Source organism: Macrobrachium nipponense, chromosome 21 (assembly GCF_015104395.2).
Source record: "Macrobrachium nipponense isolate FS-2020 chromosome 21, ASM1510439v2, whole genome shotgun sequence".
NCBI lineage: Eukaryota > Metazoa > Arthropoda > Malacostraca > Decapoda > Palaemonidae > Macrobrachium > Macrobrachium nipponense.
In genome coordinates, this window is record NC_087212.1 from 12,764,246 (window position 1) to 12,774,933 (window position 10,688).

General features: G+C 37.8%; 1 protein-coding gene across 1 annotated transcript in view; it reads left to right on the top strand.

Annotated features, from left to right (window-relative positions):
- LOC135197801 (protein escargot-like) overlaps positions 1-3,522 on the top strand; it is a 180,355-nt gene extending 176,833 nt beyond the window's left edge. Inside the window, exon 3 of the mRNA XM_064224926.1 lies at positions 1,724-3,522. Coding sequence (XP_064080996.1) covers positions 1,724-3,279 — 1,556 coding nt within the window. The 3' untranslated portion in view covers positions 3,280-3,522. The remainder of the gene's footprint in view (positions 1-1,723) is intronic.
- The last annotated feature ends 7,166 nt before the right edge of the window (positions 3,523-10,688 follow it).

The following is a 10,688-nucleotide window of genomic DNA, read 5'->3' on the forward strand; positions in this document are numbered from 1 at the left end:
AAGTTATGAAAAAATAAGAGCGCACTGAAGGCTGTCTTTGTTCTGAGAGAGAAAGAGAGAGAGAGGTTAGACTAGAATCCTAAGGCCGAAAACTTCAAAGTAATCCCCAGATGTCATTCTTGATTATTCTTATATTCACAGCAGAGAGAGAGAGAGAGAGAGAGAGAGAGAGAGAGAGAGAGCAGGGGGGGGGGGGGGAATATCGTCCCTCACTCCCTCATTTCCCTTTCTCTTCTTCTGGCACTTTCCTGGCTGATTTTATGCCCCGCATTACCGCTGCTCGTAAATTCGAGGAGTCGTCTCAGGTGATATGTATCACTGCAGGCTTACATTGCCTGTATCTCAGGTACATATCAGCTGCCAATTTTTTTGCTCTCTCTCTCTCTCTCTCTCTCTCTCTCTCTCTCTCTCTCTCTCTCTCTCTCCATTACATTTCATGGAAATACTGAGTATTAATATCATAAGTGTATTCAAATGGTAAAGATTGCTTTTTTTTTTGTAAACGTAGATTAAAATTTACAATCATTTGTGCTTACTACGATTGGAAACACTGAGTATTAAGTATCATAACAAGTGTATCCAAATAGTGAAGATTTTTTTGTCTAAACTGAGATTAAAATGGACGTTGATTTTTGTTAAAGTATTTTGAACTATCTACGGAGAGATTTCAAGAGCCTGCTCCGCTCTCTTTTTATTCGTCTGAAGACAGAAACCTTTGCTTTCCAAGAAAAATATTTAAATGAAAAGTGTTTTGCGGAACATTTTGTTTGATGATGTGTCATAACGCCTTTAACAAAGGTGAATCTTGTTTGGCATGAATTTTTTTTAATATGAAAATAAAGAGCATCATCTTTGGAATATGAACGATTTGAGGAAAAATTAAAATTTATAATTTCAAGACACTTGCTTTTTATTTAGCGCTTAGTCATTAGTAGTAAAACATTAACATGTTACCATTGTCCATAATAGTCTTCATCTGTAATAGCAAGTAGATTTGCGAACTACGATTTTCTTAAGACTTTGTGACCTGCTTGTTTGAAAGTATGCATAAATGTTTCACATATTCATTATATTAATTCAGAATACCTTTGACTTTTTAAACGTTGCAATATCCTCTTAATCTCTCTCTATCCCAATATGATCATATTGCTCATCAAAATTGACAGAAGTCGCTTTTCCTCTTGTTCAGCCTCAGTTTTGGCAGAACGCTTCCGAATCATAGTTTTCCTTTTAACTTAGATTTGGACATGGGTCATTATTTATCCATTTGGTTAGCATAGTAGTTGTTGTTTTTTTAATCCAGTTCATAGCACTGAATTATAAATATAATTTATTTATCCATTTGATGAGTATAGTAGTTCTTGTTTTTTAATCTAATTCATAGCACTGAATTATAGATATAATTTATTTTTCAAGTTGATGAGTACAGTAGTTGTTTTTTTAATCCAATTCATAGCACTACTAACAAATACGATTAAATCAGCTGGGCAAAGGTAAAATCTGTATATGGAAAGAATAAAGTTGTTTCAGCACAGCTACCTTGACCTGTTCATTCATTAATTGGCATTTTTTTAAATCATCCTTTTCTCTAGAATCTTACATTTGTATGTATGATTACAAGCTATTTTTAGTTGTTCATTATATTTTTAGTCTTTTTTTTTCGCCCTTCTGTTTTTATCTACTTCATATTGATAGCTATTTTCCTTCTCTTTTGTTCTCACAGGAGGAGAACAGACCGAGCCGCAGGACCTGAGCCTAAAGTGCGGCAAGGAGGCGCCTCTTATTCGCCGATTAGAAGCTCCATTTGTGCCTGAGGCCTATTCACAAGGAGCGCAAATACGAAACCTTTGCGTCGAAACTTCTCGTCGAAGCGATGTTCCAAACCAACCAAGAACAGGATCCGCCGATCGAGAAAGGGAAGAAGAAGTTGCGTCCAACTCCAAGAACGTTATTCTCACTCACAAATCTCGTGCAAACCATCCAGAGGAGGAAAATGGGCAAGTGCAAAGTACACCTCCTTCAGAAGGCTCCTCCTTACAAATGACGCCTGTGGAAGACTCTCTCGCTCACAGGAAATTTCCCCATGTCATCAAAATGAACGATTCCTGTAAACCAGGAAACAAGCGGTTACATTCTGACTCTTTGGTTCTCACAGACAACTCTCAGAATGTCAGATCAAACATTCATGACATACATGATGTCCCGAAACTTAGCCACAGAAGAAAAGAATACCCAGCGTCTCAGATGGTGTGCACTAGCAGAAATGGAAGTAGCCCTGAAGGGAAGAAAGTTAGAAGTGACAGACTTCACCCTCTTGACACTTCCGAGATGCCAACATGTTCCCAAAGTCATTCCCATGTTGGTGCATTCTTAGGAATGGATATTCCGTCCTTGCGAGTGCCCCCACCCCCTTCTGATCATCTGAACCATTTGAAAGTGCCTGTATCTGCTGAACAGCAGAGTGCTGCCTCACACAGTGATCATGTTCATTTTACACCCCATGATAGCAGAGTATCTAGTGTTAAGTGTACCTCCCCGATTCCATCTGCCCCTCATCGTCCATGGTTATCAGAGGGCCCGCAGAAACACAGCTCTAAGCCTCATCCGAACTCGGAAAAAACCCCTTATGTACAGACCTCTTCTCACCCTCGGTCGTTCTTAGCTGGTCCCCCTGGTTTCTGGGCAGGTATGGTGCCATTTTCGTGGTCCATGCCACCTATATTAACCAACCCACAGCCGCCATCCCCTAGAAGACTTCATCAAAGGGAGTGTTATTCCCCTGGCTCAGAATCTGCCTCGAGTGATGGAAGTAGTAGCAGTGTTAGAAGTGACGCCAGATATTCCTGCACTGAGTGCAGCAAGTCATACTCCACGTACTCTGGGCTCAGCAAACACAAACAGTTCCACTGCTCTGCCCTCGGAGCGAAGTCTTTCGGCTGCAAACACTGCGACAAAGTCTACACATCACTCGGGGCGCTGAAAATGCACATCAGGACTCACACCCTTCCTTGCAAGTGCCCCTTGTGCGGGAAAGCCTTTTCCCGCCCATGGTTGCTTCAGGGGCACATCAGAACTCACACGGGCGAAAAACCTTTCCAGTGTCCCCAGTGCGATAGGTGCTTCGCCGACAGGAGCAACCTGAGGGCGCACCTCCAGACCCACGCTGATATAAAGAAGTACGCCTGCGGCACTTGCCACAAGACGTTCTCCAGAATGTCCTTGTTGAATAAGCACACAGAGGCCGCGTGTCCAGCCATACAGCGGCGGCCTGTGCAGTGACCTCTTGCCAGTGACTTGTGACCTTTTCGCCGAACTGCAACATATTTTCCTACCAAAGAATTCAGATGACACATAAACCCTTTTCTCGTCTTTCCTGATTGTCTTTAAGAAAAAATTCTGTCATTAAAAGTTCAAAGTTTAAACTCGGTAAGTCGTATGTCCCTACCATAATTATAGTTTCAATAAATTTTATTTTCTGTATATGTAAAATACATGTTTCACTGCCGTTGAGTAATCGTCTAGTCCTGTAAAAATGAACTTTTTGTATCTCTTTTATAAATAAATATTTTCTATAGACAAGGCTTTTTTTCAGTACTTTGTTCTTCTACTTTTAGGTACAAGAAAGGATTTGACAAATATCAAAACCGCTTTCATGTAACTGATACCAAAATAAATACACTATTTATAACTTTCAGTGCTTTCGTCGCCATTAGGCATAAGTGGCATCTTCATTTGAGATGAAAAGTTTGTTTCTTCAAGAAAAAATGAACGGTGCCTGGTTTATTTTCTTTATTACTCAGTCCTCATAATCATAAAATTCGCATTTCCATATATTTTTAGTTTGAATATTACTACAAATTTATAATAAAGACAGTACTATCTTAGAATACTTAATTTTGTGATGTCCTGCATGTATCCATCACCTGAAATTTATTGTTACTTCCGTAATGTCTGTTTCTGATACGGCTGTCTTGCTTTTGGCTCACATGACCAACAAAAGATCGATGGGCCACAAACTCCCCTGACGGTTATTTCGTGTGGATGTCCAACTAGCAATTACTTCTCAGTCCGTATCCATCTTCAAAGTGTCTTCAGTTATGCGAACAAGCAGAAATCCCTCGAGCTTTCTTCACCAAGAAAGAATATAGGAAAGGTCATAGGGTAGTGTGTTAATATAGTACAATACCCGTTCTCAACTTCCTGTTTTCTGCGCAACTGAGTAAAAAATATGGAGTTCAAGAACATTCTTCCGTGTTGTAAACAAATCCATTTAACATTAGCCTTGTTGCAATTTACGTTTCTCCCGAAATAGCTGTCATTATAAAGGAAAAGGCTCACAAAACGTCCGTCCGCTGTTTTTATTTTTCCTTGCGACTTTCTTTCAAGTTGAGGAGGCTTAATCGAAGGGAGTGGAGTGGAAAATACGATAATAGGAATTTTCATCTCCGATAAACTTGCCAGCAGCAGCGGTGTGAAAATGAATTGCTCGAGAAAACAGTGTTTTCGCTTCTTTTTTATTTATTTATTTTTTTTTCTACGAATGAGTTTTTCTCCATTTCGTCTTCTTCTTCTCCTCCTCCTCTCCCTTTTCCTCCTGTTTGTGCGATAAGTGTTCGCGTCGCTTGCTTATAATGGGGGTTGAATACCGTTCAGACATCTCGGGGCAGCGATATAAATGGTTATAAATGACTCTCGTAGCTTGTGTGTACATCTGCGTGAGATGATATTTTCGGTTTTTTCCCTTTCTTTCACTGGACTGGCGTAAACGGCTCTTACAATTCGCTACTCATTTATTCTGAAAGAGAGAGAGAGAGTTACCGTTTAATTGAAGACGCTGCTATACTGAAAAGAAACATTTTCGCGTTACAAGCCGAAATAGCAGCTATGGCGTAGATTTCCTGAAACGACAGGAAACCCCAAGAAAGCCTTCTTTATTTTATTTCGAATAAGAGGGGAGTATATAGTGATGAATTTTGATCTACTATCCCCATGGGATGGGAAAGCTCCAGAATGTGCTGCCCTTCTGGTTTTCAACAAGTATTTTTGGAATGAGTGTGCTTTTGCTAGCCTCACGCCTTGGCTCCAGATCATTAATGGGTTGTGACTTAGTGTAGGATATATATTCGTGTATATATATATATATATATATATATATATATATATTATATATATATATAATAATATATATATATATATTCACTTACGTATATATTATAATATATATGTATATAATATATATAATGGCTTGTAACTTATTGTAGGATATTTTTTGGCTATATATATATATATATATATATATATATATATATATATGTATATGTGTGTGTGTGTGTGTGTGTATACATATATTATATATATACACTTACATATTATATTATATATATGTGTGTGTGTGTGTGTTTGGGCACCGTTGCTAGATACATACAAAGTGCTACATCTTCAGGCAGTGATTCGAGGCAATTATAAAACTTGCGCTTGTGTGTAGATTTCACCGCCTAATTCTTGAGCCTTTTGCAAGAGTTTGTTACGAGAGACTTGGGGTCTTCGTGTGTTCACGGAGTGTTAACTTTACATCTGGGCGGCCCCTTTCCTTTGCACTTAGAAGAGACACTTAAAAGCCCACGAGCGAGAGTAAATCACCTCTGTTACTGGCCGCGTCTGAGACCTGACTCTTATTGGTATACTTAATACCCGACGATTTGCCAAGAGCCATAGACACTACCTCAAACAAAGAAGATTATTGGATGTCTGCGTATGTCTTGCTTTACTGGGTTTCAGTTGGAATTCAGTTTTCTCTCCTGCCTTCTAGATGTCTTCGACGTTTATGTTTATCATATATATATATATATAAGTGATCCTTACGTGAAAGTGAAAGGAGGAAGTACCTAGACGTTCAACTTTTATTTCAAAGTCATCTTCAAGACCCTGAAGATGACTTTGCAATAAAAGTTGAAAGTCTTGTTACCTCCTTTCATTTTCACGTGAGGATCCTTATATACTTTACCCACGGCACCAGTGTGGAATTAAATAAAATATATTATATATATATATATATATATAGATGTGTATATATATATATATATATATATATATATTAAACGTTGGTTAATTTTTTCCATAAAGTTATATAATTTTTTATGTTAAAGCGAAGTCCGCTGCATTTTTATTAGAAAGCAGACCGTTTATTTCGATAAAGTATGAGAAATAGCGTGGGTGCTAATTTGATAAAAAATACAATAAAAATATAATCATATCTTCATTTTATTTTATAATTATAACCTTCCTTGGCTGCCTGTCAACAAATTATTATGCAAGTGAGTAAAGAATTAATTTCTTTTGTAGTAAAGTGGTCTTCGTAGATCAGTAGGAAACCTAAGGCTTAGGTACACCAATTTTCAATTCAACTCTTTAAGATGGGTTTGTTTTGTCTGGTACATTTTTCACAAAATAACCCCCCCCCCCTTCTCTCTCTCTCTCTCTCTCTCTCTCTCTCTCTCTCTCTCTCTCTCTCTCTCTCTCTCGTGTTGTCACAGTTGAAACTTACGTGTATTTCCCTATATATAAGCTTCTTTATGTTGCATAAAATATTTAAGGATTTATCTCCTAATATAAATGTGCAATAAAAGGCAACTATTTTACAAAGTATCATTGTAATTGTTCCGGGACTTCTAAACAGAAGACCTACAAATCTCTGTTCCTCAGACATCAAGTATGGAATCCAGATAGATAAGTTTAGCATAGGGGTACCTAGAAAATATCATAGGATATCAGCTAGCTCCAAAAGGAAGTTCCCTTGATGGAGGATTACTAAACTTGGAAGTAAATAACGTTAAGCTTCGATTATCTAGCCATAGAAATTCTGATTTGTGGAAGTTTCATTGTTAAATAAAACACCAAGTACGGAAAATGAGTAGTTTTCATTGCGTAGAAGTTGTGTACGAATAACATTGTCCTCAAGAAGTTTCTGTTGGAATTATATATTTTGTTTATAGTGAATCATTTACAGTTTGCAGTATTTGGTAAGACACTGATAAGCCTAATGAAATTGTGTGACGATGAATGAGGACACTATTTCAATGTGCAATGAGTCTTGAAGTATGGTTGTTGTTGAATATAATCTTACTCGGTGCAGGTCATTGTCGCAGATGAGTAAGGTAAGCATTCAAAGCAAAAAAACGCTCGCATGTCACTTTTATGTGTGCAGGCGCATGTCAAGCGCAGAAGTCACCACTGAAAGACCCGTTAGAAATTCCGGAGGCAATAACCAGAATGATTGCCAGGAACGACACAGCAAGACCACGAGACACCTTGCTTTAATAGGTGTATAACTATTGCGGCTTCCCCGGATTCTCGACGTCTAATTAAACTTAATCTGTCGCTACAAATCCCTTCGGGAGACCCGAGGAATAAATAATTCCTCCGGGCTTTACCTCAGACTCCCAGGAGTCAAGCAGGCATTTCAGACTGACGCGCGCGCACCTGTGTCCGAGCAGTTCGCATTAGCTTTTGCCATAAGTGTAATGCAGGGGTAACAGTACCCAGGACGGAATAGACGTGCACAGTGACGGTCTGTATGTGTCATTGTCAGATAATAAAACTCCTTCGGATCATCATTATAGTAGTAGCAGCTGCCTGTTTTTCCATGATACCATTTCTATCAGTTCTCTCTTCATGTATGTTTCTCGCGTGGTAAGAACACTTCTTCTGATCATCTTTATTGCAAAAATGGTTCGTGGGATGCTTTATGTTCCACGCTTCAGGCTTTTCATAAATCGTCACGTAATCCCTGTGAGTGATGATGTATGGAATAAGAAAATTGCATTAATGTTGTATGTTTTACTTGCTCGCTATTTTGTAACGACTATAAACAAGTATAGAAATGCCCCGAAGTTTCTACAGCGTAATCGAGTTTTCTGTACAGCGTATGATGCTGAATGAACCACGCCCCTTGAAACTATCAGCCACGGCCTGGTTGTCGCCTGTCTTATAGCGTTGTCGGGCGCACGGTCATGGCTAACTTTCACCTTTAATGAAATAAAAAAAAATACCGAAGTTAGAGGGCTGTAGTTTGGTATGTTTGAGGATTGGAGGATGGATGATCAACATACCAGTTTGTAGCCCCCTAGCCTCAGTAGGTTTTAAGATGTGAGAGCAGAGAGAAAAAGTGCTGACGGACAGGAAAAGCCATCTCAACAGTTTTCTTTTACAGAAAACCAAACAGTTTATTCTTATGTAGATCATTTTGTAGCACTGGTCGTTCATGACGCATTGCCTTTGACAGATCTCTCACTGAAAGCGTTGTAGGTCATAGCGAGAGAAGACGCTCATTTGAAAATTCCATTGTATAGTGCAGCGTTCTTAAACACAGAATCAATGAAGTTAGAGTCTAAGATATATCTGGCATCGGGTGTGATCACTACTTTGATAATCTAGATGGTGATGGAAATATTTACGTTTATCCTCACCATTTACGTGCACTAAAAGTTGATTGGTGTATACCACAGAGCGACTTGTGATAATAGAATAAAAGAGTTGAAGGCACAGTCAACTTTGTTTGCTTGTTTGCTTGTTTGTTTGTTTGTTTGTTTGTGTTTTTTTTTTAGATCAAAGGCTTCCAAATACCCATTCAGTAATACTAGGAGATTTACTTTTTTCAAAATTCGTCTGAAATACCTTAAGGAGGCTTCGAAATTAAATGGATCCTTTTATATATGTGTATATACGTATATATGTAAATATACGTATATATATATATATATATATATATATATATATATATATATATATATATATATATATATATATATATATATATATATATATATATATATATAATAAACATGATTTTACAATACTACATCTCGGGGTGACATATTTCCCCAGAAAAACATCTCATTGATATGTTCATTCCTTATACAACAACTATGGAAGTTGCCTTTAAAACTGTCGTTCGCCTCAAAAAGAGCTGTCAGTATTCTAGTGGAAATTGTAGACTACCGTCCACAACTTTGAGTTTCAACGGAGGTCTCTCCCTAAGGTCTATGAACTTTTGAAGTATCATATTGACTTCTATCCATATGTTTTTATATTGCCAGAAATTGTCATTGTTACTGTAGAAAATAAATTTTCTCTCTCTCTCTCTCTCTCTCTCTCTCTCTCCTCTCTCTCTCTCTCTCTCCTCTCTCTCTCGTAGTATAGAGTAGTATAGTATGTAGTAGTAGTAAAAAGTCAAAAGGAAATGCCTTTGCGCAGAAAATAAACACCCTGGTTTCTGAAAATTGAAGTCGATGAGCTTATACAATCGTACGAATAGGAGACCTTTCTCGCTTTTGTAACTAAACTTGATACTGCATACTTGTACAGGCATAAGGAAGATATTTTTGATCCCGTTGTTTGGTGATTTTGGTCAAATTTTGTCTGTATAGATTTTAAGGCTTGTAAGCTCATATATTCTACTGGGGGCAATATAGTTTTTCATGATCTGATTCAGTCTGTCAAAATTAGATATCTTCATAAAAACGAAGTTTAGGGATAATGTTATATTACCTGAGTGAATTTCTTTAAATAAATTTGATTAACAGTTTAATCCGTTTTAGAATGCTCTTTTGTATCTTCTCATTTATGGCTAAAACGGCATCAGCAGGAGAATTATGTGTTAGAGAGAGAGAGAGAGAGAGAGAGAGAGAGAGAGAGAGAGAGAGAGAGAGAGAGAGAGAGAGAGAGACCTTACCTTACAGACCTTACATCTTGTTCGGGTTGCCCCAGGTCCCTCAGTGTGAGGCACCTCTAATGTCTACCAGAGAGTTGCTAGTACATCTTCCGGTATATTTTGCATCTTCCAATCTTGGATGGTCTGGGATGCAGTTTAGATATTTGTCGAGCTTATTCTTAAACACATCTACGCTCACTCCTGATATATTCCTCAGATGAGCTGGCAACGCATTGAATAGACGCTGCATTATCGATGCTGGTGCGTAGTGGATTAATGTCCTGTGTGCTTTCCTTATTTTTCCTGGTATAGTTTTGGGCACTATTAATCTACCTCTGCTTGCTCTTTCTGATATTTTTAGTTCCATGATATTTTCTGCTATTCCTTCTATCTGTTTCCATGCCTGAATTATCATGTAGCGTTCTCTTCTCCTTTCTAGACTATATAATTTTAAGAATTGTAGTCTTTCCCAGTAGTCTAGGTCCTTAACTTCTTCTATTCTAGCTGTAAAGGACCTTTGTACACTCTCTATTTGTGCAATATCCTTTTGATAGTGTGGGTACCATATCATATTGCAATATTCAAGTGGACTACGAACATATGTTTTATAAAGCATAATCATGTGTTCAGCTTTTCTTGTTTTGAAGTGCCGTAACAACATTCCCATTTTTGCTTTACATTTTGCCAACAGAGTTGCTATTTGATCATTGCATAACATGTTCCTATTCATCATCACACCAAGGTCTTTAACTGCTTCCTTATTTGTGATGGTCTCATTATTAGGTCCCTTATATGCATATAGCTTTCTTTCTCTGTCTCCATAATTTATTGATTCAAATTTATCAGAGTTAAATACCATCCTATTTACCTCTGCCCAATCATATACTTTGTTAAGGTCTCTTTGTAGAGCGTTCCTATATTCATCACAAGTAATTTCTCTACTTATTCTTGTGTCATCTGCGAAACTACTCACTAAATA